This window comes from Brachionichthys hirsutus, unplaced genomic scaffold (assembly GCF_040956055.1).
Source record: "Brachionichthys hirsutus isolate HB-005 unplaced genomic scaffold, CSIRO-AGI_Bhir_v1 contig_273, whole genome shotgun sequence".
NCBI lineage: Eukaryota > Metazoa > Chordata > Actinopteri > Lophiiformes > Brachionichthyidae > Brachionichthys > Brachionichthys hirsutus.
The window spans coordinates 89,073-113,503 of record NW_027180466.1 but is presented as its reverse complement, the minus strand read 5'-3'; the positions used below and the strand labels follow the sequence as shown (position 1 = coordinate 113,503).

General features: G+C 39.8%; 1 protein-coding gene and 45 non-coding genes across 46 annotated transcripts; 1 reads left to right on the top strand and 45 right to left on the bottom strand.

Moving 5' to 3' along the window:
- The first annotated feature begins 592 nt into the window (after nt 1–592).
- LOC137915105 (vimentin-like) lies at nt 593–24,431 on the top strand. The gene is made up of 9 exons (XM_068758591.1): nt 593–1,119; nt 1,309–1,369; nt 21,609–21,704; nt 22,210–22,374; nt 23,089–23,214; nt 23,400–23,620; nt 23,718–23,761; nt 23,843–23,928; nt 24,041–24,431. The coding sequence occupies exons 1-9, from the start codon at nt 593–595 to the stop codon at nt 24,080–24,082; spliced, it is 1,368 nt and encodes a 455-aa protein (XP_068614692.1). The 3' UTR covers nt 24,083–24,431.
- Nucleotides 2,574–2,646, bottom strand: trnar-ucg (transfer RNA arginine (anticodon UCG)). Its single transcript has one exon. It is a non-coding gene; the product is annotated as a tRNA-Arg (tRNA).
- trnar-ucg (transfer RNA arginine (anticodon UCG)) lies at nt 3,209–3,281 on the bottom strand. Its single transcript has one exon. It is a non-coding gene; the product is annotated as a tRNA-Arg (tRNA).
- trnai-aau (transfer RNA isoleucine (anticodon AAU)) lies at nt 3,554–3,627 on the bottom strand. The gene has a single exon. It is a non-coding gene; the product is annotated as a tRNA-Ile (tRNA).
- On the bottom strand, nt 3,850–3,922 carry trnar-ucg (transfer RNA arginine (anticodon UCG)). The gene has a single exon. It is a non-coding gene; the product is annotated as a tRNA-Arg (tRNA).
- Nucleotides 4,195–4,268, bottom strand: trnai-aau (transfer RNA isoleucine (anticodon AAU)). The gene has a single exon. It is a non-coding gene; the product is annotated as a tRNA-Ile (tRNA).
- trnar-ucg (transfer RNA arginine (anticodon UCG)) lies at nt 4,485–4,557 on the bottom strand. Its single transcript has one exon. It is a non-coding gene; the product is annotated as a tRNA-Arg (tRNA).
- On the bottom strand, nt 5,120–5,192 carry trnar-ucg (transfer RNA arginine (anticodon UCG)). Its single transcript has one exon. It is a non-coding gene; the product is annotated as a tRNA-Arg (tRNA).
- trnai-aau (transfer RNA isoleucine (anticodon AAU)) lies at nt 5,465–5,538 on the bottom strand. The gene has a single exon. It is a non-coding gene; the product is annotated as a tRNA-Ile (tRNA).
- trnar-ucg (transfer RNA arginine (anticodon UCG)) lies at nt 5,761–5,833 on the bottom strand. Its single transcript has one exon. It is a non-coding gene; the product is annotated as a tRNA-Arg (tRNA).
- On the bottom strand, nt 6,106–6,179 carry trnai-aau (transfer RNA isoleucine (anticodon AAU)). Its single transcript has one exon. It is a non-coding gene; the product is annotated as a tRNA-Ile (tRNA).
- Nucleotides 6,396–6,468, bottom strand: trnar-ucg (transfer RNA arginine (anticodon UCG)). Its single transcript has one exon. It is a non-coding gene; the product is annotated as a tRNA-Arg (tRNA).
- On the bottom strand, nt 7,031–7,103 carry trnar-ucg (transfer RNA arginine (anticodon UCG)). The gene has a single exon. It is a non-coding gene; the product is annotated as a tRNA-Arg (tRNA).
- trnar-ucg (transfer RNA arginine (anticodon UCG)) lies at nt 7,666–7,738 on the bottom strand. The gene has a single exon. It is a non-coding gene; the product is annotated as a tRNA-Arg (tRNA).
- trnai-aau (transfer RNA isoleucine (anticodon AAU)) lies at nt 8,011–8,084 on the bottom strand. The gene has a single exon. It is a non-coding gene; the product is annotated as a tRNA-Ile (tRNA).
- On the bottom strand, nt 8,307–8,379 carry trnar-ucg (transfer RNA arginine (anticodon UCG)). The gene has a single exon. It is a non-coding gene; the product is annotated as a tRNA-Arg (tRNA).
- On the bottom strand, nt 8,652–8,725 carry trnai-aau (transfer RNA isoleucine (anticodon AAU)). Its single transcript has one exon. It is a non-coding gene; the product is annotated as a tRNA-Ile (tRNA).
- On the bottom strand, nt 8,948–9,020 carry trnar-ucg (transfer RNA arginine (anticodon UCG)). Its single transcript has one exon. It is a non-coding gene; the product is annotated as a tRNA-Arg (tRNA).
- Nucleotides 9,293–9,366, bottom strand: trnai-aau (transfer RNA isoleucine (anticodon AAU)). The gene has a single exon. It is a non-coding gene; the product is annotated as a tRNA-Ile (tRNA).
- trnar-ucg (transfer RNA arginine (anticodon UCG)) lies at nt 9,583–9,655 on the bottom strand. Its single transcript has one exon. It is a non-coding gene; the product is annotated as a tRNA-Arg (tRNA).
- On the bottom strand, nt 9,928–10,001 carry trnai-aau (transfer RNA isoleucine (anticodon AAU)). Its single transcript has one exon. It is a non-coding gene; the product is annotated as a tRNA-Ile (tRNA).
- trnar-ucg (transfer RNA arginine (anticodon UCG)) lies at nt 10,218–10,290 on the bottom strand. The gene has a single exon. It is a non-coding gene; the product is annotated as a tRNA-Arg (tRNA).
- Nucleotides 10,853–10,925, bottom strand: trnar-ucg (transfer RNA arginine (anticodon UCG)). The gene has a single exon. It is a non-coding gene; the product is annotated as a tRNA-Arg (tRNA).
- Nucleotides 11,488–11,560, bottom strand: trnar-ucg (transfer RNA arginine (anticodon UCG)). Its single transcript has one exon. It is a non-coding gene; the product is annotated as a tRNA-Arg (tRNA).
- trnai-aau (transfer RNA isoleucine (anticodon AAU)) lies at nt 11,833–11,906 on the bottom strand. Its single transcript has one exon. It is a non-coding gene; the product is annotated as a tRNA-Ile (tRNA).
- trnar-ucg (transfer RNA arginine (anticodon UCG)) lies at nt 12,129–12,201 on the bottom strand. Its single transcript has one exon. It is a non-coding gene; the product is annotated as a tRNA-Arg (tRNA).
- On the bottom strand, nt 12,474–12,547 carry trnai-aau (transfer RNA isoleucine (anticodon AAU)). The gene has a single exon. It is a non-coding gene; the product is annotated as a tRNA-Ile (tRNA).
- On the bottom strand, nt 12,764–12,836 carry trnar-ucg (transfer RNA arginine (anticodon UCG)). The gene has a single exon. It is a non-coding gene; the product is annotated as a tRNA-Arg (tRNA).
- Nucleotides 13,399–13,471, bottom strand: trnar-ucg (transfer RNA arginine (anticodon UCG)). Its single transcript has one exon. It is a non-coding gene; the product is annotated as a tRNA-Arg (tRNA).
- trnai-aau (transfer RNA isoleucine (anticodon AAU)) lies at nt 13,744–13,817 on the bottom strand. Its single transcript has one exon. It is a non-coding gene; the product is annotated as a tRNA-Ile (tRNA).
- trnar-ucg (transfer RNA arginine (anticodon UCG)) lies at nt 14,040–14,112 on the bottom strand. The gene has a single exon. It is a non-coding gene; the product is annotated as a tRNA-Arg (tRNA).
- Nucleotides 14,385–14,458, bottom strand: trnai-aau (transfer RNA isoleucine (anticodon AAU)). Its single transcript has one exon. It is a non-coding gene; the product is annotated as a tRNA-Ile (tRNA).
- On the bottom strand, nt 14,675–14,747 carry trnar-ucg (transfer RNA arginine (anticodon UCG)). The gene has a single exon. It is a non-coding gene; the product is annotated as a tRNA-Arg (tRNA).
- On the bottom strand, nt 15,020–15,093 carry trnai-aau (transfer RNA isoleucine (anticodon AAU)). Its single transcript has one exon. It is a non-coding gene; the product is annotated as a tRNA-Ile (tRNA).
- Nucleotides 15,310–15,382, bottom strand: trnar-ucg (transfer RNA arginine (anticodon UCG)). Its single transcript has one exon. It is a non-coding gene; the product is annotated as a tRNA-Arg (tRNA).
- On the bottom strand, nt 15,945–16,017 carry trnar-ucg (transfer RNA arginine (anticodon UCG)). Its single transcript has one exon. It is a non-coding gene; the product is annotated as a tRNA-Arg (tRNA).
- On the bottom strand, nt 16,580–16,652 carry trnar-ucg (transfer RNA arginine (anticodon UCG)). Its single transcript has one exon. It is a non-coding gene; the product is annotated as a tRNA-Arg (tRNA).
- On the bottom strand, nt 16,925–16,998 carry trnai-aau (transfer RNA isoleucine (anticodon AAU)). Its single transcript has one exon. It is a non-coding gene; the product is annotated as a tRNA-Ile (tRNA).
- On the bottom strand, nt 17,221–17,293 carry trnar-ucg (transfer RNA arginine (anticodon UCG)). The gene has a single exon. It is a non-coding gene; the product is annotated as a tRNA-Arg (tRNA).
- Nucleotides 17,566–17,639, bottom strand: trnai-aau (transfer RNA isoleucine (anticodon AAU)). Its single transcript has one exon. It is a non-coding gene; the product is annotated as a tRNA-Ile (tRNA).
- Nucleotides 17,856–17,928, bottom strand: trnar-ucg (transfer RNA arginine (anticodon UCG)). Its single transcript has one exon. It is a non-coding gene; the product is annotated as a tRNA-Arg (tRNA).
- On the bottom strand, nt 18,201–18,274 carry trnai-aau (transfer RNA isoleucine (anticodon AAU)). Its single transcript has one exon. It is a non-coding gene; the product is annotated as a tRNA-Ile (tRNA).
- Nucleotides 19,132–19,204, bottom strand: trnar-ucg (transfer RNA arginine (anticodon UCG)). Its single transcript has one exon. It is a non-coding gene; the product is annotated as a tRNA-Arg (tRNA).
- trnai-aau (transfer RNA isoleucine (anticodon AAU)) lies at nt 19,477–19,550 on the bottom strand. The gene has a single exon. It is a non-coding gene; the product is annotated as a tRNA-Ile (tRNA).
- trnar-ucg (transfer RNA arginine (anticodon UCG)) lies at nt 19,773–19,845 on the bottom strand. Its single transcript has one exon. It is a non-coding gene; the product is annotated as a tRNA-Arg (tRNA).
- On the bottom strand, nt 20,408–20,480 carry trnar-ucg (transfer RNA arginine (anticodon UCG)). Its single transcript has one exon. It is a non-coding gene; the product is annotated as a tRNA-Arg (tRNA).

The following is a 24,431-nucleotide window of genomic DNA, read 5'->3' as shown; positions in this document are numbered from 1 at the left end:
AATTGATAACTCAGAAGCTACTGATGGCAAACAAATGATTCTAAATAGTATAAGAACACATTTCAGAGGTAATTTTAATTAGGTTGTTTTAAACTCGCCATAAGGCACAATCAAGCGAGTGAAGTAATATTGATGATGTCACTACAGCTTTTACTCGGTCCAGAAGTCAAAATGAATGAGTTTCCGTGGCGGTGGTGGAAGCTTATGGAGAGAAATTTGTTTCTTTTTATGCAATTAAACAAACAAAAAAGGATTTGCAACCAAAAATAATGATGTTGATAGATAATAATAGTCTTTTTTTAATTGCATATCCATTACTTTTGTTTGCAAATCTTTTATTTGTTTGCAAATCCAGATTTCTCTCTATTGAAGCTTTGGGGCCGAGTTTCAGGATCTGGATCTGGATTTGAAAGGCAACCTTCCAAGTGTTCCACTTTTCTGATTGGATTTTCAAATGTGTCACTCAAAAAGTAATTTGCATAAGGAGGAGACTATAAATGGGACATGGATTAAGACGACGCTGTTCTCCCCTGCGTGCAGCAGTCGGTAATAACGCAAGTTTGAAGTGTTGCCCGCACATTATTCAAGAGCGATGTCTCAGAGATCAGCTCCAAGTTCTTCCTACAGAAAGATGTTCGGCGGGGACAGAGTTGTGAGCAGGAGCGGCTACTCCAGCCGCCTGTCCCCCAGCGCGGTGCGCTCCTCCCGGCTGTCCTACGGTCTGTCGTGCGCTCCGAACATTTACGCAGCGAAGACGCAAAGGCTGCGGAGCAGCGCAAACATGCCCCGGCTGGTGTCCGAGAACGTAGACTTCTCCTTGTCCGACGCCGTCAACAGCGAGTTCATTGCCAATCGCACCAATGAAAAAGTGCAGATGCAGTCGCTCAACGACCGCTTCGCCAGCTACATCGAGAAGGTGCGCTTCTTGGAGCAGCAGAACAAGATCCTGCTGGCGGAGCTGGAGCAGCTGCGGGGCAAAGGCACGTCCCGGGTCGGAGATCTCTACGAGGAGGAGATGCGGGAGCTGCGGCGCCATGTGGACCAGCTCACCAACGAGAAGGCCCGGGTAGAAGTCCACCGGGATAACCTGGCAGACGACGTCGACAGGCTGAGAGAGAAGTAGGGGCCCGTGAAACTCTCCAATGCTGCGTGATAAGCGTCAATGCAACCCGTGTTACATTTGTAGACCTCTAAATGCTCTCATTTATTCAGTTTATGATCATATAGTTTACAAAGTGTTTGATCTTAACAATTAATGACTGGTTGCGATAATAAAAAAAAAAGAGTAACAGAGTGTCTGTTTCTCAGATTGCAGGATGAGATATCCCAGCGGGAAGATGCTGAGAGCAACATGCAGAGCTTCAGACAGGTAGAGGATGAAGAAGCTTTACATTTCTCTCTACCAAAATCAATCACGTTTCTGCCTGTTAATATCTGTAACTGATTTGTCAAGAAGAAAGATAGTATGCGATGAGCCCTGGCCAGGCTCCCTGGTTTCCCTCTGGTCATATTAGGGATTATGTATAGGATAATGACATGATCACATGCCATGAAATGATGACAGGTGATGCCAAAGAGATTAGATCTTTTAATTTTTATTACCTCTAAGAGTCTGATTTTTACCGGCAATGTGGCAAAACTCTCCGTCTCTTTTTTTCTTTTTTTCTAATCTAATTATTGAGGCTGTACTGCAGAAAGGAATGTGATCTTCTGATGACACAACAGCAGATTCTAGCTATAAACCCAACGGCCCCTTGCCTGGTGTAGAAGGTCAAGTTTTTGGCCATTAGGTTAAATCAGGCATGCAGAGAGGGGAGATGTTTTAAGTCCAACCGGTCGCTCCGAATGAACCGCAAACACAAGCGGTGTCGACCCAATATCAAAGCAGGGAGAATTGTCGCCATGTGATCCAGGCTTCTGGAAGGCCATCCTCAGATAAAATGTCATTCTTGATGGAATACTTACTGTTCGTCCTCTCACTGGATTTCATTGTTAATTGTGAAGTGATGAAAAGTGATACAAATAGTTTAAAAAAACATCAGACAGGTGAAGAGTACATTTACATCCCCCAGTAAACATGTGGTTTTTAGGACATGGTGTTAGATTTCATGACCTTATATGAATGTCAGGAAGGAAGTCCCTGTGGCATGCCATTGTGACAACAATGCAAGGCTTGGCTGAGAGAGCGCGCAGTCAGGCAGACAGTCACTCTTCCAGCCGAGGGCCTGTTGGGAAAACCCTGCTGAATAGCACACATTGTTTCTGGCATTAGGGCAGGGGCAAAGTTGCCTCATTTGCTGATATCCCTGCCAATGCCCTGACAAAGCCCAGCATTGTGGTGCTGCAGTGAGTGAGTGTACAGAAAAGATGGGATGGAATTTATGATAACTGAAGGATAACTGAAATCAATGAGCAACAAAAACCAAGGTTTGATATTTGTCTTTAAATTTCAGGCGTCTTCACCCTGGAGTTAGTTTATGTCAAGGGTGGGTGGAGCAGTCGATTTGGCCTTCAGTGTGCTCTCCTCTTGCTCAGAAAGGGAAAAAAACTCAAGCAGTACTACTGCAAGAAATCAACCACGAAGGGACTCGAACCCTCAATCTTCTGATCCGAAGTCAGACGCCTTATCCATTAGGCCACGTGGTCAATGAAAGTCTGAACACTTTTATAATTTGTCCGAACACCTGGTGCTTTAAAACAAAGTTGTTCCTGATCACTTCAGTGACATGACAAGAAGACAATCAGTCAAATACTTGATCACTTTTGATTGACTTCACGATCACCAACATATTTGAGTTGTCTAAAAGAATATCACATCATAACTTTATGATTAGTTCAGGATTAGTTTGTTATCAATGGACAGATATGTTTAAAATGAGCAGTTTTACTTTATGAATGTTTTAAAACACTAATTTCAGTAGCCAGTGCAGGGCTTGAACCCACGACCTTGGCGTTATTAGCACCACACTCTGACCATCTGAGCTAACTGGCCTCGCCTGATCAAACTTTTCTAAAAAAATTGAACATTTCATCAGGATAACTGAAATCAATGAGAACCAAAAACCAAGGTTTGATATTTGTCTTTAAATTTCAGGCGTCTTCACCCTGGAGTTAGTTTATGTCAAGGGTGGGTGGAGCAGTCGATTTGACCTTCAGTGTTCTCTCCTCTTGCTCAGAAAGGGAAAAAAATCAAACAGCACAAAGAAACCAACCACGAAGGGACTCGAACCCTCAACCTTCTGATCCGAAGTCAGACGCCTTATCCATTAGGCCACGTGGTCAATGAGAGGCTGGGCACTCTTATAATTTGTCCGAACACCTGGTGCTTTAAAACAAAGTTGTTCCTGATCACTTCAGTGACATGACAAGAAGACAATCAGTCAAATACTTGATCACTTTTGATTGACTTCACGATCACCAACATATTTGAGTTGTCTAAAAAAATATCACATTATAACTTTATGATTAGTTCAGGATTAGTTTGTTATCAATGGACAGATATGTTTACAATGAGCAGTTTTACTTTATGAATGTTTTAAAACACGAATTTCAGTAGCCAGTGTGGGGCTTGAACCCACGACCTCAGCGTTATTAGCACCACGCTCTGACCATCTGAGCCAACTGGCCTTGCCTGATGAAACTTTTCTAAAAAATTTGAACATTTTGTCAGGATAACTGAAATCAATGAGCAACAAAAACCAAGGTTTGATATTTGTCTTTAAATTTCAGGCGTCTTCACCCTGGAGTTAGTTTATGTCAAGGGTGGGTGGAGCAGTCGATTTGCCCTTCAGTGTGCTCTCCTCTTGCTCAGAAAGGGAAAAAAACTCAAGCAGTACTACTGCAAGAAATCAACCACGAAGGGACTCGAACCCTCAATCTTCTGATCCGAAGTCAGACGCCTTATCCATTAGGCCACGTGGTCAATGAAAGTCTGGACACTTTTATAATTTGTCCGAACACCTGGTGCTTTAAAACAAAGTTGTTCCTGATCACTTCAGTGACATGACAAGAAGACAATCAGTCAAATACTTGATCACTTTTGATTGACTTCACAATCACCAACATAATTGAGTTGTCTAAAAAAATATCACATTATAACTTTATGATTAGTTCAGGATTAGTTTGTTATCAATGGACAGATATGTTTAAAATGAGCAGTTTTACTTTATGAAGGTTTTAAAACACAACTTTCAGTAGCCAGTGTGGGGCTTGAACCCACGACCTCAGCGTTATTAGCACCACGCTCTGACCATCTGAGCTAACTGGCCTTACCTGCTGAAACTTTTCTAAAAAAATTGAACATTTCGTCAGAATAACTGAAATCAATGAGCACAAAAAACCAAGGTTTGATATTTGTCTTTAAATTTCAGGCGTCTTCACCCTGGAGTTAGTTTATGTCAAGGGTGGGTGGAGCAGTCGATTTGGCCTTCAGTGTGCTCTCCTCTTGCTCAGAAAAGGAAAAAAATCAAACGGCACAAAGAAATCAACCACGAAGGGACTCGAACCCTCAATCTTCTGATCCGAAGTCAGACGCCTTATCCATTAGGCCACGTGGTCAACGAAAGTCTGGACACTTTTATAATTTGTCCGAACACCTGGTGCTTTAAAACAAAGTTGTTCCTGATCACTTCAGTGACATGACAAGAAGACAATCAGTCAAATACTTGATCACTTTTGATTGACTTCACGATCACCAACATATTTGAGTTGTCTAAAAGAATATCACATCATAACTTTATGATTAGTTCAGGATTAGTTTGTTATCAATGGACAGATATGTTTAAAATGAGCAGTTTTACTTTATGAATGTTTTAAAACACTAATTTCAATAGCCAGTGCAGGGCTTGAACCCACGACCTTGGCGTTATTAGCACCACACTCTGACCATCTGAGCTAACTGGCCTTGCCTGATCAAACTTTTCTAAAAAAATTGAACATTTCGTCAGGATAACTGAAATCAATGAGAACCAAAAACCAAGGTTTGATATTTGTCTTTAAATTTCAGGCGTCTTCACCCTGGAGTTAGTTTATGTCAAGGGTGGGTGGAGCAGTCGATTTGACCTTCAGTGTTCTCTCCTCTTGCTCAGAAAGGGAAAAAAATCAAACAGCACAAAGAAACCAACCACGAAGGGACTCGAACCCTCAATCTTCTGATCCGAAGTCAGACGCCTTATCCATTAGGCCACGTGGTCAATGAGAGGCTGGGCACTCTTATAATTTGTCCGAACACCTGGTGCTTTAAAACAAAGTTGTTCCTGATCACTTCAGTGACATGACAAGAAGACAATCAGTCAAATACTTGATCACTTTTGATTGACTTCACGATCACCAACATATTTGAGTTGTCTAAAAGAATATCACATTATAACTTTATGATTAGTTCAGGATTAGTTTGTTATCAATGGACAGATATGTTTACAATGAGCAGTTTTACTTTATGAATGTTTTAAAACACAAATTTCAGTAGCCAGTGTGGGGCTTGAACCCACGACCTTAGCGTTATTAGCACCACGCTCTGACCATCTGAGCCAACTGGCCTTGCCTGACGAAACTTTTCTAAAAAATTTGAACATTTTGTCAGGATAACTGAAATCAATGAGCAACAAAAACCAAGGTTTGATATTTGTCTTTAAATTTCAGGCGTCTTCACCCTGGAGTTAGTTTATGTCAAGGGTGGGTGGAGCAGTCGATTTGCCCTTCAGTGTGCTCTCCTCTTGCTCAGAAAGGGAAAAAAACTCAAGCAGTACTACTGCAAGAGATCAACCACGAAGGGACTCGAACCCTCAATCTTCTGATCCGAAGTCAGACGCCTTATCCATTAGGCCACGTGGTCAATGAAAGTCTGGACACTTTTATAATTTGTCCGAACACCTGGTGCTTTAAAACAAAGTTGTTCCTGATCACTTCAGTGACATGACAAGAAGACAATCAGTCAAATACTTGATCACTTTTGATTGACTTCACAATCACCAACATAATTGAGTTGTCTAAAAAAATATCACATTATAACTTTATGATTAGTTCAGGATTAGTTTGTTATCAATGGACAGATATGTTTAAAATGAGCAGTTTTACTTTATGAAGGTTTTAAAACACAACTTTCAGTAGCCAGTGTGGGGCTTGAACCCACGACCTCAGCGTTATTAGCACCACGCTCTGACCATCTGAGCTAACTGGCCTTACCTGCTGAAACTTTTCTAAAAAAATTGAACATTTTGTCAGAATAACTGAAATCAATGAGCACAAAAAACCAAGGTTTGATATTTGTCTTTAAATTTCAGGCGTCTTCACCCTGGAGTTAGTTTATGTCAAGGGTGGGTGGAGCAGTCGATTTGGCCTTCAGTGTGCTCTCCTCTTGCTCAGAAAAGGAAAAAAATCAAACGGCACAAAGAAATCAACCACGAAGGGACTCGAACCCTCAATCTTCTGATCCGAAGTCAGACGCCTTATCCATTAGGCCACGTGGTCAATGAAAGTCTGGACACTTTTATAATTTGTCCGAACACCTGGTGCTTTAAAACAAAGTTGTTCCTGATCACTTCAGTGACATGACAAGAAGACAATCAGTCAAATACTTGATCACTTTTGATTGACTTCACGATCACCAACATATTTGAGTTGTCTAAAAGAATATCACATCATAACTTTATGATTAGTTCAGGATTAGTTTGTTATCAATGGGCAGATATGTTTAAAATGAGCAGTTTTACTTTATGAAGGTTTTAAAGCACAGTCTTCAGTAGCCAGTGTGGGGCTCGAACCCACAACCTTAGCGTTATTAGCACCACACTCCGATCGCCTGAGCTAACTGGCCTTGCCTGATGGAGCTTTTCTAAAAAAATTGAACATTTCATCAGGATAACTGAAATCAATGAGCAACAAAAACCAAGGTTTGACATTTGTCTTTAAATTTCAGGCGTCTTCACCCTGGAGTTAGTTTATGTCAAGGGTGGGTGGAGCAGTCGATTTGGCCTTCAGTGTGCTCTCCTCTTGCTCAGAAAAGGAAAAAAATCAAACGGCACAAAGAAATCAACCACGAAGGGACTCGAACCCTCAATCTTCTGATCCGAAGTCAGACGCCTTATCCATTAGGCCACGTGGTCAACGAAAGTCTGGACACTTTTATAATTTGTCCGAACACCTGGTGCTTTAAAACAAAGTTGTTCCTGATCACTTCAGTGACATGACAAGAAGACAATCAGTCAAATACTTGATCACTTTTGATTGACTTCACGATCACCAACATATTTGAGTTGTCTAAAAGAATATCACATCATAACTTTATGATTAGTTCAGGATTAGTTTGTTATCAATGGACAGATATGTTTAAAATGAGCAGTTTTACTTTATGAATGTTTTAAAACACTAATTTCAATAGCCAGTGCAGGGCTTGAACCCACGACCTTGGCGTTATTAGCACCACACTCTGACCATCTGAGCTAACTGGCCTTGCCTGATCAAACTTTTCTAAAAAAATTGAACATTTCGTCAGGATAACTGAAATCAATGAGAACCAAAAACCAAGGTTTGATATTTGTCTTTAAATTTCAGGCGTCTTCACCCTGGAGTTAGTTTATGTCAAGGGTGGGTGGAGCAGTCGATTTGACCTTCAGTGTTCTCTCCTCTTGCTCAGAAAGGGAAAAAAATCAAACAGCACAAAGAAACCAACCACGAAGGGACTCGAACCCTCAATCTTCTGATCCGAAGTCAGACGCCTTATCCATTAGGCCACGTGGTCAATGAGAGGCTGGGCACTCTTATAATTTGTCCGAACACCTGGTGCTTTAAAACAAAGTTGTTCCTGATCACTTCAGTGACATGACAAGAAGACAATCAGTCAAATACTTGATCACTTTTGATTGACTTCACGATCACCAACATATTTGAGTTGTCTAAAAGAATATCACATTATAACTTTATGATTAGTTCAGGATTAGTTTGTTATCAATGGACAGATATGTTTACAATGAGCAGTTTTACTTTATGAATGTTTTAAAACACAAATTTCAGTAGCCAGTGTGGGGCTTGAACCCACGACCTTAGCGTTATTAGCACCACGCTCTGACCATCTGAGCCAACTGGCCTTGCCTGACGAAACTTTTCTAAAAAATTTGAACATTTTGTCAGGATAACTGAAATCAATGAGCAACAAAAACCAAGGTTTGATATTTGTCTTTAAATTTCAGGCGTCTTCACCCTGGAGTTAGTTTATGTCAAGGGTGGGTGGAGCAGTCGATTTGCCCTTCAGTGTGCTCTCCTCTTGCTCAGAAAGGGAAAAAAACTCAAGCAGTACTACTGCAAGAGATCAACCACGAAGGGACTCGAACCCTCAATCTTCTGATCCGAAGTCAGACGCCTTATCCATTAGGCCACGTGGTCAACGAAAGTCTGGACACTTTTATAATTTGTCCGAACACCTGGTGCTTTAAAACAAAGTTGTTCCTGATCACTTCAGTGACATGACAAGAAGACAATCAGTCAAATACTTGATCACTTTTGATTGACTTCACAATCACCAACATAATTGAGTTGTCTAAAAAAATATCACATTATAACTTTATGATTAGTTCAGGATTAGTTTGTTATCAATGGACAGATATGTTTAAAATGAGCAGTTTTACTTTATGAAGGTTTTAAAACACAACTTTCAGTAGCCAGTGTGGGGCTTGAACCCACGACCTCAGCGTTATTAGCACCACGCTCTGACCATCTGAGCTAACTGGCCTTACCTGCTGAAACTTTTCTAAAAAAATTGAACATTTCGTCAGAATAACTGAAATCAATGAGCACAAAAAACCAAGGTTTGATATTTGTCTTTAAATTTCAGGCGTCTTCACCCTGGAGTTAGTTTATGTCAAGGGTGGGTGGAGCAGTCGATTTGCCCTTCAGTGTGCTCTCCTCTTGCTCAGAAAGGGAAAAAAACTCAAGCAGTACTACTGCAAGAGATCAACCACGAAGGGACTCGAACCCTCAATCTTCTGATCCGAAGTCAGACGCCTTATCCATTAGGCCACGTGGTCAACGAAAGTCTGGACACTTTTATAATTTGTCCGAACACCTGGTGCTTTAAAACAAAGTTGTTCCTGATCACTTCAGTGACATGACAAGAAGACAATCAGTCAAATACTTGATCACTTTTGATTGACTTCACAATCACCAACATAATTGAGTTGTCTAAAAAAATATCACATTATAACTTTATGATTAGTTCAGGATTAGTTTGTTATCAATGGACAGATATGTTTAAAATGAGCAGTTTTACTTTATGAAGGTTTTAAAACACAACTTTCAGTAGCCAGTGTGGGGCTTGAACCCACGACCTCAGCGTTATTAGCACCACGCTCTGACCATCTGAGCTAACTGGCCTTACCTGCTGAAACTTTTCTAAAAAAATTGAACATTTCGTCAGAATAACTGAAATCAATGAGCACAAAAAACCAAGGTTTGATATTTGTCTTTAAATTTCAGGCGTCTTCACCCTGGAGTTAGTTTATGTCAAGGGTGGGTGGAGCAGTCGATTTGGCCTTCAGTGTGCTCTCCTCTTGCTCAGAAAAGGAAAAAAATCAAACGGCACAAAGAAATCAACCACGAAGGGACTCGAACCCTCAATCTTCTGATCCGAAGTCAGACGCCTTATCCATTAGGCCACGTGGTCAATGAAAGTCTGGACACTTTTATAATTTGTCCGAACACCTGGTGCTTTAAAACAAAGTTGTTCCTGATCACTTCAGTGACATGACAAGAAGACAATCAGTCAAATACTTGATCACTTTTGATTGACTTCACAATCACCAACATAATTGAGTTGTCTAAAAAAATATCACATTATAACTTTATGATTAGTTCAGGATTAGTTTGTTATCAATGGACAGATATGTTTAAAATGAGCAGTTTTACTTTATGAAGGTTTTAAAACACAACTTTCAGTAGCCAGTGTGGGGCTTGAACCCACGACCTCAGCGTTATTAGCACCACGCTCTGACCATCTGAGCTAACTGGCCTTACCTGCTGAAACTTTTCTAAAAAAATTGAACATTTTGTCAGAATAACTGAAATCAATGAGCACAAAAAACCAAGGTTTGATATTTGTCTTTAAATTTCAGGCGTCTTCACCCTGGAGTTAGTTTATGTCAAGGGTGGGTGGAGCAGTCGATTTGGCCTTCAGTGTGCTCTCCTCTTGCTCAGAAAAGGAAAAAAATCAAACGGCACAAAGAAATCAACCACGAAGGGACTCGAACCCTCAATCTTCTGATCCGAAGTCAGACGCCTTATCCATTAGGCCACATGGTCAACGAAAGTCTGGACACTTTTATAATTTGTCCGAACACCTGGTGCTTTAAAACAAAGTTGTTCCTGATCACTTCAGTGACATGACAAGAAGACAATCAGTCAAATACTTGATCACTTTTGATTGACTTCACGATCACCAACATATTTGAGTTGTCTAAAAGAATATCACATCATAACTTTATGATTAGTTCAGGATTAGTTTGTTATCAATGGGCAGATATGTTTAAAATGAGCAGTTTTACTTTATGAAGGTTTTAAAGCACAGTCTCCAGTAGCCAGTGTGGGGCTCGAACCCACAACCTTAGCGTTATTAGCACCACACTCCGACCGCCTGAGCTAACTGGCCTTGCCTGATGGAGCTTTTCTAAAAAAATTGAACATTTCATCAGGATAACTGAAATCAATGAGCAACAAAAACCAAGGTTTGACATTTGTCTTTAAATTTCAGGCGTCTTCACCCTGGAGTTAGTTTATGTCAAGGGTGGGTGGAGCAGTCGATTTGGCCTTCAGTGTGCTCTCCTCTTGCTCAGAAAAGGAAAAAAATCAAACGGCACAAAGAAATCAACCACGAAGGGACTCGAACCCTCAATCTTCTGATCCGAAGTCAGACGCCTTATCCATTAGGCCACGTGGTCAACGAAAGTCTGGACACTTTTATAATTTGTCCGAACACCTGGTGCTTTAAAACAAAGTTGTTCCTGATCACTTCAGTGACATGACAAGAAGACAATCAGTCAAATACTTGATCACTTTTGATTGACTTCACGATCACCAACATATTTGAGTTGTCTAAAAGAATATCACATCATAACTTTATGATTAGTTCAGGATTAGTTTGTTATCAATGGACAGATATGTTTAAAATGAGCAGTTTTACTTTATGAATGTTTTAAAACACTAATTTCAATAGCCAGTGCAGGGCTTGAACCCACGACCTTGGCGTTATTAGCACCACACTCTGACCATCTGAGCTAACTGGCCTTGCCTGATCAAGCTTTTCTAAAAAAATTGAACATTTCGTCAGGATAACTGAAATCAATGAGAACCAAAAACCAAGGTTTGATATTTGTCTTTAAATTTCAGGCGTCTTCACCCTGGAGTTAGTTTATGTCAAGGGTGGGTGGAGCAGTCGATTTGACCTTCAGTGTTCTCTCCTCTTGCTCAGAAAGGGAAAAAAATCAAACAGCACAAAGAAACCAACCACGAAGGGACTCGAACCCTCAATCTTCTGATCCGAAGTCAGACGCCTTATCCATTAGGCCACGTGGTCAATGAGAGGCTGGGCACTCTTATAATTTGTCCGAACACCTGGTGCTTTAAAACAAAGTTGTTCCTGATCACTTCAGTGACATGACAAGAAGACAATCAGTCAAATACTTGATCACTTTTGATTGACTTCACGATCACCAACATATTTGAGTTGTCTAAAAGAATATCACATTATAACTTTATGATTAGTTCAGGATTAGTTTGTTATCAATGGACAGATATGTTTACAATGAGCAGTTTTACTTTATGAATGTTTTAAAACACAAATTTCAGTAGCCAGTGTGGGGCTTGAACCCACGACCTTAGCGTTATTAGCACCACGCTCTGACCATCTGAGCCAACTGGCCTTGCCTGACGAAACTTTTCTAAAAAATTTGAACATTTTGTCAGGATAACTGAAATCAATGAGCAACAAAAACCAAGGTTTGATATTTGTCTTTAAATTTCAGGCGTCTTCACCCTGGAGTTAGTTTATGTCAAGGGTGGGTGGAGCAGTCGATTTGCCCTTCAGTGTGCTCTCCTCTTGCTCAGAAAGGGAAAAAAACTCAAGCAGTACTACTGCAAGAGATCAACCACGAAGGGACTCGAACCCTCAATCTTCTGATCCGAAGTCAGACGCCTTATCCATTAGGCCACGTGGTCAACGAAAGTCTGGACACTTTTATAATTTGTCCGAACACCTGGTGCTTTAAAACAAAGTTGTTCCTGATCACTTCAGTGACATGACAAGAAGACAATCAGTCAAATACTTGATCACTTTTGATTGACTTCACAATCACCAACATAATTGAGTTGTCTAAAAAAATATCACATTATAACTTTATGATTAGTTCAGGATTAGTTTGTTATCAATGGACAGATATGTTTAAAATGAGCAGTTTTACTTTATGAAGGTTTTAAAACACAACTTTCAGTAGCCAGTGTGGGGCTTGAACCCACGACCTCAGCGTTATTAGCACCACGCTCTGACCATCTGAGCTAACTGGCCTTACCTGCTGAAACTTTTCTAAAAAAATTGAACATTTCGTCAGAATAACTGAAATCAATGAGCACAAAAAACCAAGGTTTGATATTTGTCTTTAAATTTCAGGCGTCTTCACCCTGGAGTTAGTTTATGTCAAGGGTGGGTGGAGCAGTCGATTTGGCCTTCAGTGTGCTCTCCTCTTGCTCAGAAAAGGAAAAAAATCAAACGGCACAAAGAAATCAACCACGAAGGGACTCGAACCCTCAATCTTCTGATCCGAAGTCAGACGCCTTATCCATTAGGCCACGTGGTCAACGAAAGTCTGGACACTTTTATAATTTGTCCGAACACCTGGTGCTTTAAAACAAAGTTGTTCCTGATCACTTCAGTGACATGACAAGAAGACAATCAGTCAAATACTTGATCACTTTTGATTGACTTCACAATCACCAACATATTTGAGTTGTCTAAAAGAATATCACATCATAACTTTATGATTAGTTCAGGATTAGTTTGTTATCAATGGACAGATATGTTTAAAATGAGCAGTTTTACTTTATGAATGTTTTAAAACACTAATTTCAATAGCCAGTGCAGGGCTTGAACCCACGACCTTGGCGTTATTAGCACCACACTCTGACCATCTGAGCTAACTGGCCTTGCCTGATCAAACTTTTCTAAAAAAATTGAACATTTCGTCAGGATAACTGAAATCAATGAGAACCAAAAACCAAGGTTTGATATTTGTCTTTAAATTTCAGGCGTCTTCACCCTGGAGTTAGTTTATGTCAAGGGTGGGTGGAGCAGTCGATTTGACCTTCAGTGTTCTCTCCTCTTGCTCAGAAAGGGAAAAAAATCAAACAGCACAAAGAAACCAACCACGAAGGGACTCGAACCCTCAATCTTCTGATCCGAAGTCAGACGCCTTATCCATTAGGCCACGTGGTCAATGAGAGGCTGGGCACTCTTATAATTTGTCCGAACACCTGGTGCTTTAAAACAAAGTTGTTCCTGATCACTTCAGTGACATGACAAGAAGACAATCAGTCAAATACTTGATCACTTTTGATTGACTTCACGATCACCAACATATTTGAGTTGTCTAAAAGAATATCACATTATAACTTTATGATTAGTTCAGGATTAGTTTGTTATCAATGGACAGATATGTTTACAATGAGCAGTTTTACTTTATGAATGTTTTAAAACACAAATTTCAGTAGCCAGTGTGGGGCTTGAACCCACGACCTTAGCGTTATTAGCACCACGCTCTGACCATCTGAGCCAACTGGCCTTGCCTGACGAACCTTTTCTAAAAAATTTGAACATTTTGTCAGGATAACTGAAATCAATGAGCAACAAAAACCAAGGTTTGATATTTGTCTTTAAATTTCAGGCGTCTTCACCCTGGAGTTAGTTTATGTCAAGGGTGGGTGGAGCAGTCGATTTGCCCTTCAGTGTGCTCTCCTCTTGCTCAGAAAGGGAAAAAAACTCAAGCAGTACTACTGCAAGAGATCAACCACGAAGGGACTCGAACCCTCAATCTTCTGATCCGAAGTCAGACGCCTTATCCATTAGGCCACGTGGTCAACGAAAGTCTGGACACTTTTATAATTTGTCCGAACACCTGGTGCTTTAAAACAAAGTTGTTCCTGATCACTTCAGTGACATGACAAGAAGACAATCAGTCAAATACTTGATCACTTTTGATTGACTTCACAATCACCAACATAATTGAGTTGTCTAAAAAAATATCACATTATAACTTTATGATTAGTTCAGGATTAGTTTGTTATCAATGGACAGATATGTTTAAAATGAGCAGTTTTACTTTATGAAGGTTTTAAAACACAACTTTCAGTAGCCAGTGTGGGGCTTGAACCCACGACCTCAGCGTTATTAGCACCACGCTCTGACCATCTGAGCTAACTGGCCTTACCTGCTGAAACTTTTCTAAAAAAATTGAACATTTCGTCAGAATAACTGAAATCAATGAGCACAAAAAACCAAGGTTTGATATTTGTCTTTAAATTTCAGGCGTCTTCACCCTGGAGTTAGTTTATGTCAAGGGTGGGTGGAGCAGTCGATTTGGCCTTCAGTGTGCTCTCCTCTTGCTCAGAAAAGGAAAAAAATCAAACGGCACAAAGAAATCAACCACGAAGGGACTCGAACCCTCAATCTTCTGATCCGAAGTCAGACGCCTTATCCATTAGGCCACGTGGTCAATGAAAGTCTGGACACTTTTATAATTTGTCCGAACACCTGGTGCTTTAAAACAAAGTTGTTCCTGATCACTTCAGTGACATGACAAGAAGACAATCAGTCAAATACTTGATCACTTTTGATTGACTTCACAATCACCAACATAATTGAGTTGTCTAAAAAAATATCACATTATAACTTTATGATTAGTTCAGGATTAGTTTGTTATCAATGGACAGATATGTTTAAAATGAGCAGTTTTACTTTATGAAGGTTTTAAAACACAACTTTCAGTAGCCAGTGTGGGGCTTGAACCCACGACCTCAGCGTTATTAGCACCACGCTCTGACCATCTGAGCTAACTGGCCTTACCTGCTGAAACTTTTCTAAAAAAATTGAACATTTTGTCAGAATAACTGAAATCAATGAGCACAAAAAACCAAGGTTTGATATTTGTCTTTAAATTTCAGGCGTCTTCACCCTGGAGTTAGTTTATGTCAAGGGTGGGTGGAGCAGTCGATTTGGCCTTCAGTGTGCTCTCCTCTTGCTCAGAAAAGGAAAAAAATCAAACGGCACAAAGAAATCAACCACGAAGGGACTCGAACCCTCAATCTTCTGATCCGAAGTCAGACGCCTTATCCATTAGGCCACATGGTCAACGAAAGTCTGGACACTTTTATAATTTGTCCGAACACCTGGTGCTTTAAAACAAAGTTGTTCCTGATCACTTCAGTGACATGACAAGAAGACAATCAGTCAAATACTTGATCACTTTTGATTGACTTCACGATCACCAACATATTTGAGTTGTCTAAAAGAATATCACATCATAACTTTATGATTAGTTCAGGATTAGTTTGTTATCAATGGGCAGATATGTTTAAAATGAGCAGTTTTACTTTATGAAGGTTTTAAAGCACAGTCTCCAGTAGCCAGTGTGGGGCTCGAACCCACAACCTTAGCGTTATTAGCACCACACTCCGACCGCCTGAGCTAACTGGCCTTGCCTGATGGAGCTTTTCTAAAAAAATTGAACATTTCATCAGGATAACTGAAATCAATGAGCAACAAAAACCAAGGTTTGACATTTGTCTTTAAATTTCAGGCGTCTTCACCCTGGAGTTAGTTTATGTCAAGGGTGGGTGGAGCAGTCGATTTGGCCTTCAGTGTGCTCTCCTCTTGCTCAGAAAAGGAAAAAAATCAAACGGCACAAAGAAATCAACCACGAAGGGACTCGAACCCTCAATCTTCTGATCCGAAGTCAGACGCCTTATCCATTAGGCCACGTGGTCAACGAAAGTCTGGACACTTTTATAATTTGTCCGAACACCTGGTGCTTTAAAACAAAGTTGTTCCTGATCACTTCAGTGACATGACAAGAAGACAATCAGTCAAATACTTGATCACTTTTGATTGACTTCACGATCACCAACATATTTGAGTTGTCTAAAAGAATATCACATCATAACTTTATGATTAGTTCAGGATTAGTTTGTTATCAATGGACAGATATGTTTAAAATGAGCAGTTTTACTTTATGAATGTTTTAAAACACTAATTTCAATAGCCAGTGCAGGGCTTGAACCCACGACCTTGGCGTTATTAGCACCACACTCTGACCATCTGAGCTAACTGGCCTTGCCTGATCAAGCTTTTCTAAAAAAATTGAACATTTCGTCAGGATAACTGAAATCAATGAGAACCAAAAACCAAGGTTTGATATTTGTCTTTAAATTTCAGGCGTCTTCACCCTGGAGTTAGTTTATGTCAAGGGTGGGTGGAGCAGTCGATTTGACCTTCAGTGTTCTCTCCTCTTGCTCAGAAAGGGAAAAAAATCAAACAGCACAAAGAAACCAACCACGAAGGGACTCGAACCCTCAATCTTCTGATCCGAAGTCAGACGCCTTATCCATTAGGCCACGTGGTCAATGAGAGGCTGGGCACTCTTATAATTTGTCCGAACACCTGGTGCTTTAAAACAAAGTTGTTCCTGATCACTTCAGTGACATGACAAGAAGACAATCAGTCAAATACTTGATCACTTTTGATTGACTTCACGATCACCAACATATTTGAGTTGTCTAAAAGAATATCACATTATAACTTTATGATTAGTTCAGGATTAGTTTGTTATCAATGGACAGATATGTTTACAATGAGCAGTTTTACTTTATGAATGTTTTAAAACACAAATTTCAGTAGCCAGTGTGGGGCTTGAACCCACGACCTTAGCGTTATTAGCACCACGCTCTGACCATCTGAGCCAACTGGCCTTGCCTGACGAAACTTTTCTAAAAAATTTGAACATTTTGTCAGGATAACTGAAATCAATGAGCAACAAAAACCAAGGTTTGATATTTGTCTTTAAATTTCAGGCGTCTTCACCCTGGAGTTAGTTTATGTCAAGGGTGGGTGGAGCAGTCGATTTGCCCTTCAGTGTGCTCTCCTCTTGCTCAGAAAGGGAAAAAAACTCAAGCAGTACTACTGCAAGAGATCAACCACGAAGGGACTCGAACCCTCAATCTTCTGATCCGAAGTCAGACGCCTTATCCATTAGGCCACGTGGTCAACGAAAGTCTGGACACTTTTATAATTTGTCCGAACACCTGGTGCTTTAAAACAAAGTTGTTCCTGATCACTTCAGTGACATGACAAGAAGACAATCAGTCAAATACTTGATCACTTTTGATTGACTTCACAATCACCAACATAATTGAGTTGTCTAAAAAAATATCACATTATAACTTTATGATTAGTTCAGGATTAGTTTGTTATCAATGGACAGATATGTTTAAAATGAGCAGTTTTACTTTATGAAGGTTTTAAAACACAACTTTCAGTAGCCAGTGTGGGGCTTGAACCCACGACCTCAGCGTTATTAGCACCACGCTCTGACCATCTGAGCTAACTGGCCTTACCTGCTGAAACTTTTCTAAAAAAATTGAACATTTCGTCAGAATAACTGAAATCAATGAGCACAAAAAACCAAGGTTTGATATTTGTCTTTAAATTTCAGGCGTCTTCACCCTGGAGTTAGTTTATGTCAAGGGTGGGTGGAGCAGTCGATTTGGCCTTCAGTGTGCTCTCCTCTTGCTCAGAAAAGGAAAAAAATCAAACGGCACAAAGAAATCAACCACGAAGGGACTCGAACCCTCAATCTTCTGATCCGAAGTCAGACGCCTTACCCATTAGGCCACGTGGTCAACGAAAGTCTGGACACTTTTATAATTTGTCCGAACACCTGGTGCTTTAAAACAAAGTTGTTCCTGATCACTTCAGTGACATGACAAGAAGACAATCAGTCAAATACTTGATCACTTTTGATTGACTTCACAATCACCAACATAATTGAGTTGTCTAAAAAAATATCACATTATAACTTTATGATTAGTTCAGGATTAGTTTGTTATCAATGGACAGATATGTTTAAAATGAGCAGTTTTACTTTATGAAGGTTTTAAAACACAACTTTCAGTAGCCAGTGTGGGGCTTGAACCCACGACCTCAGCGTTATTAGCACCACGCTCTGACCATCTGAGCTAACTGGCCTTACCTGCTGAAACTTTTCTAAAAAACTTGAACATTTTGTCAGGATAACTGAAATCAATGAGCAACAAAAACCAAGGTTTGATATTTGTCTTTAAATTTCAGGCGTCTTCACCCTGGAGTTAGTTTATGTCAAGGGTGGGTGGAGCAGTCGATTTGCCCTTCAGTGTGCTCTCCTCTTGCTCAGAAAGGGAAAAAAACTCAAGCAGTACTACTGCAAGAAATCAACCACGAAGGGACTCGAACCCTCAATCTTCCGATCCGAAGTCAGACGCCTTATCCATTAGACCACGCGGTCAATGAAAGTCTGGACACTTTTATAATTTGTCCGAACAGCTGGTGCTTTAAAACAAAGTTGTTCCTGATCACTTCAGTGACATGACAAGAAGACAATCAGTCAAATACTTGATCACTTTTGATTGACTTCACGATCACCAACATATTTGAGTTGTCTAAAAGAATATCACATCATAACTTTATGATTAGTTCAGGATTAGTTTGTTATCAATGGACAGATATGTTTAAAATGAGCAGTTTTACTTTATGAATGTTTTAAAACACTAATTTCAATAGCCAGTGCAGGGCTTGAACCCACGACCTTGGCGTTATTAGCACCACACTCTGACCATCTGAGCTAACTGGCCTTGCCTGATCAAACTTTTCTAAAAAAATTGAACATTTCGTCAGGATAACTGAAATCAATGAGAACCAAAAACCAAGGTTTGATATTTGTCTTTAAATTTCAGGCGTCTTCACCCTGGAGTTAGTTTATGTCAAGGGTGGGTGGAGCAGTCGATTTGACCTTCAGTGTTCTCTCCTCTTGCTCAGAAAGGGAAAAAAATCAAACAGCACAAAGAAACCAACCACGAAGGGACTCGAACCCTCAGTCCTCTGATCCGAAGTCAGACGCCTTATCCATTAGGCCACGTGGTCAATGAAAGGCTGGGCACTCTTATAATTTGTCCGAACACCTGGTGCTTTAAAACAAAGTTGTTCCTGATCACTTCAGTGACATGACAAGAAGACAATCAGTCAAATACTTGATCACTTTTGATTGACTTCACGATCACCAACATATTTGAGTTGTCTAAAAAAATATCACATTATAACTTTATGATTAGTTCAGGATTAGTTTGTTATCAATGGACAGATATGTTTACAATGAGCAGTTTTACTTTATGAATGTTTTAAAACACAAATTTCAGTAGCCAGTGTGGGGCTTGAACCCACGACCTTAGCGTTATTAGCACCACGCTCTGACCATCTGAGCCAACTGGCCTTGACTGACGAAACTTTTATAAAAAATTTGAACATTTTGTCAGGATAACTGAAATCAATGAGCAACAAAAACCAAGGTTTGATATTTGTCTTTAAATTTCAGGCGTCTTCACCCTGGAGTTAGTTTATGTCAAGGGTGGGTGGAGCAGTCGATTTGCCCTTCAGTGTGCTCTCCTCTTGCTCAGAAAGGGCAAAAAACTCAAGCAGTACTACTGCAAGAAATCAACCACGAAGGGACTCGAACCCTCAATCTTCTGATCCGAAGTCAGACACCTTATCCATTAGGCCACGTGGTCAATGAAAGTCTGGACACTTTTATAATTTGTCCGAACACCTGGTGCTTTAAAACAAAGTTGTTCCTGATCACTTCAGTGACATGACAAGAAGACAATCAGTCAAATACTTGATCACTTTTGATTGACTTCACAATCACCAACATAATTGAGTTGTCTAAAAAAATATCACATTATAACTTTATGATTAGTTCAGGATTAGTTTGTTATCAATGGACAGATATGTTTAAAATGAGCAGTTTTACTTTATGAAGGTTTTAAAACACAACTTTCAGTAGCCAGTGTGGGGCTTGAACCCACGACCTCAGCATTATTAGCACCACGCTCCGACCATCTGAGCTAACTGGCCTTGCCTGCTGAAACTTTTCTAAAAAAATTGAACATTTCGTCAGAATAACTGAAATCAATGAGCACAAAAAACCAAGGTTTGATATTTGTCTTTAAATTTCAGGCGTCTTCACCCTGGAGTTAGTTTATGTCAAGGGTGGGTGGAGCAGTCGATTTGACCTTCAGTGTTCTCTCCTCTTGCTCAGAAAAGGAAAAAAATCAAACGGCACAAAGAAATCAACCACGAAGGGACTCGAACCCTCAATCTTCTGATCCGAAGTCAGACGCCTTATCCATTAGGCCACGTGGTCAACGAAAGTCTGGACACTTTTATAATTTGTCCGAACACCTGGTGCTTTAAAACAAAGTTGTTCCTGATCACTTCAGTGACATGACAAGAAGACAATCAGTCAAATACTTGATCACTTTTGATTGACTTCACGATCACCAACATATTTGAGTTGTCTAAAAGAATATCACATCATAACTTTATGATTAGTTCAGGATTAGTTTGTTATCAATGGACAGATATGTTTAAAATGAGCAGTTTTACTTTATGAAGGTTTTAAAACACAAATTTCAGTAGCCAGTGTGGGGCTTGAACCCACAACCTTAGCAGTTAGCATAACATTAAAAAAAAAAGTATACTATATATAGTATTGGGTTATGCAGAAGAATCTGCCATGACTGAAAGTGTCTTTTTTTGTGAATAACATCTTAACTAATAATGATATTGATGTGATTCCAATTGATAAAGGTTTGTTTTTATGGTTAAGGAATGTAAAAATATAGATAAAATAAATCGAGGCAATATTTTATTTGGTGTAACTCACAATATCGGGAGACTGAGGTTCTCGGCGGAGGTCGGCGCTCTCCGAGTGCTTTTCTAGGTTAAAATATAAAATGGTAAGATGGAGTAATTACTGTATATTAAGCCACACAGCAACAGAACCATAATTACATTTCTACAAGGTCAAGCAAAGACTGTTAAATCAAGAATGCAGTCGGGAATAACAAATAGGATTAAGTACCCTTAGAACAATACCCTGTAGTTGTGGGTGTGGCTGCACTCAGTGCCTTCTTGATTAGCCCAAATCAAATTTATTGATGTGCTAAATCTTTTTCTGCCAGAAGTAATTTGAGTACAATATAGCTTGATATAATTATATTAAATCAATGAAGGTACTGGAGTGAAGCTCAAATAAATCCAGACTTTACTTCACTGCAGTTATTTGGTAACTGTAACACAGGAGTCATCAGAAAACACCTAAATATGATCTGCAAATGACATGCATGTGTTTAAAGTTCATTTCCATGTGTTTGTAACCTGGCGTATCGCAGTAGGTTGATCCTTATTGTACATGGGATTTTCCCTCTATGTCAATAAACATAATGTATAATTCATGCCACCTGATTAAAGACCAAATGTCACGATTCAGGATGTGGACAATGCTGCCCTCGCCAGACTGGACCTGGAGCGGAAAGTCGAGTCACTCGAGGATGAAATCAACTTCCTCAAGAAGCTGCATGATGAGGTAAGCTTCCTTTTTTAGTATGATGTTACTGCTACTGCACCTGGTATGAAGAAGAGGAGTAGAATATATGTATTAGATAGAATTTTAGGGTGCAAGTACAGTCACACAGTAGCATGTATTACAGTACAAAAACAGTCAAACATCCTGTCTAAGAGGAGCATTTCAAAAAAGCCCTTGCGGTCTTGTATCCGTTGAAAGTCCTTCGTACATAAATAATCAACATTTAACAATACCAATTTAACAATACAAATAACAATAAAACCAATATTAAATTACTGAATTGATGCAAAATAATAATAATAAAAAAATACTAATAATTTTACACCACAGATGCAAAATAACAATAAATTAAAAATAAATTACACCACAGTAGTTTGAGGTATTTCTTGGTCTAAAAATTGTGTTTCAATGCTTCAGAGCAACTTTATAGAATCGTCCGCACATTAAGATAAATTGTCTACATATATGTATTTTTTACATGCCAACTCTATAACGTCTGCTGCAGGAAATGCTGGAACTGCAGAACCAGATGCAGCAACAGCAGCATGTGCAGGTTGACATGGAGATTGCTAAACCTGACCTAACGGCTGCCCTGAGGGACGTCCGTCTGCAGTACGAGAACCTGGCCTCCAAAAACATCCAGGAATCCGAGGAATGGTACAAATCAAAGGTAAATATTTTCTTTCATCGGCAAGCATAAATATAAGCTCACGTGAACATATTTGTTAAAATTTGATTGCATGACTATTTGTTTATGAAACCGATCACCCATAGTGATGAACTTCAAATCCGCCAGTCTGTTAGATTCACTTGTTGGCTTCATTGACACATTCGGCTACAACATTGAGCAAACTGTTTTTAAAAGTCTGCCTGTATGTTAGCTACCCAGCAGTGAATGGCTAACAAAGTTAGCATTAGGAGCCTTAGGGACATTTAACAGCCAGCGAGTCATTTCCCTCTGGGCTTGGTCCAATCAGGCCTATAAAACAGGATGATTAATGGACTTAAAGTCACAAGGAGGCCGTAAAACACAACTCCAGATGAATGGATAATGCTGCACCATCAGGGAAATCTTTGCTTACAGTGATAATGTGTCAGGGCTGTGTTTATATAATTATTTTTCCACTGCTCCCATATTGCAAAAAAGGTTAATTTTAATGGGAGTATTGAAAATACATTAATTCACCTCTATTAAAAAATAAGTGGAACATTTAAACAAAGCAGCTGGGATTTTCTTTTGTTGCCACATCTTTCATAATTCACACGCATCAAGCTCACCGTCATGTTTACTGTCCCTCAGCCTCTGAATCATTATTTATTGAACAGGTTTTTCTCTCGCTTTTCATTTCCCTCCCTCTCTTCTGTTTGTGACTGTGGCGACCAGTTTGCTGACCTCACTGAAGCTGCGGCCAGGAATAATGATGCTTTGAGAGTGGCCAAACAAGAGGCCAATGACTATAGACGGCAGGTTCAGGCACTTACCTGTGAAGTGGATGCCCTTAAAGGATCTGTGAGTCTACACAATACAAAAATAATATTGTCTCATTGCAAAATTAAATAGAAGAAGCCTATGGAAGTCAGAAAGCTCGGAAAATCTGATTTTTCTTTCCTTTTTTTTTTAAATGACACAAAAAAGATGCTATTTATGAATAGATTGTGTTGAAGATCATTGTTCCCTTTTGGATCCTGTCCCAGAATGAGTCCTTGGAGCGCCAGATGAGAGAGATGGAGGAGAACTTCTCGATGGAGACAAGTGGTTACCAGGAAAATGCTGCTCGTCTGGAGGTGGACAATCACAACATGAAGGATGAGATGGCCCGTCACCTTCGGGAGTACCAGGACCTCCTTAATGTGAAAATGGCCCTGGACATTGAGATTGCCACCTATAGGAAGCTGCTGGAAGGAGAAGAGAGCAGGTGAGTGACAATGAAAGAATGCATATCATTAAAGCTTTTATTAGATTCAACCAAAGATACAGCTAATCATTGCAGACTGCACTTTCTCCTTTTACAGAATCACTACTCCACTCCCAAACTTTTCATCCCTAAACCTGAGAGGTACGATCGAATTCGGCATGTCAGTCATACATCAGATTTTACTATACTGCCAGATTAAAACACATTTCATTTCTTTCTTAGAAACAATGATTGATTCTAAGCCTCACATTGAAACCACAACCACCAAGAAGGTTCTCATCAAGACTATTGAGACAAAGGATGGTCAGGTAAAAACCACTTCAACTGATTTCCAAGCAATGAAGTAATTTTCTCATGTTTTGTTGAGCTCAGACTCACAATCATTCACGTTTTCCCTCTGTCCTCTTCGTCCTTGTTCAGGTGATCAACGAGTCAACCCAGAACCGCGACAACATGGAGTAATAATCTATAGTCTTTGCCAAATAGTCTGCAAAAGCAATATAATGGAACGCAATGTTTGGAGCGAGGATCAAGCAAGCAAACCAACGACACATTAAAAAGAAACAGCTTCTTAAAGTGCCTTTCTGTATGACGATCCAGTATGCCTCTTAGTCGACACAGGGTGAATTTTGCTTCCTCTAAAAGTATTATCATGTGTCACATTTGTTTAGAAATGACAAGGAAATCAGCGCAAGACAGAAATCCTGATTGCAGTGTATGATAATCTTTCTTTGTAACCAGCATAGTATGTTTGATCAATACAGCATGCACTCTCCAGAAAACATGTGTGAAGATGTCACAAATACCTATA

Coding starts and splice junctions, on each gene's coding strand:
- LOC137915105 (XM_068758591.1), top strand. CDS start 593: ATGTCTCAGAGATCAGCTCCAAGTTCTTCCTACAGAAAGATGTTCGGC. Junction 22,375..23,088: donor AGGAATGGTACAAATCAAAG/GTAAATATTTTC, acceptor TGTGGCGACCAG/TTTGCTGACCTCACTGAAGC. Junction 23,621..23,717: donor CTGGAAGGAGAAGAGAGCAG/GTGAGTGACAAT, acceptor CTCCTTTTACAG/AATCACTACTCCACTCCCAA.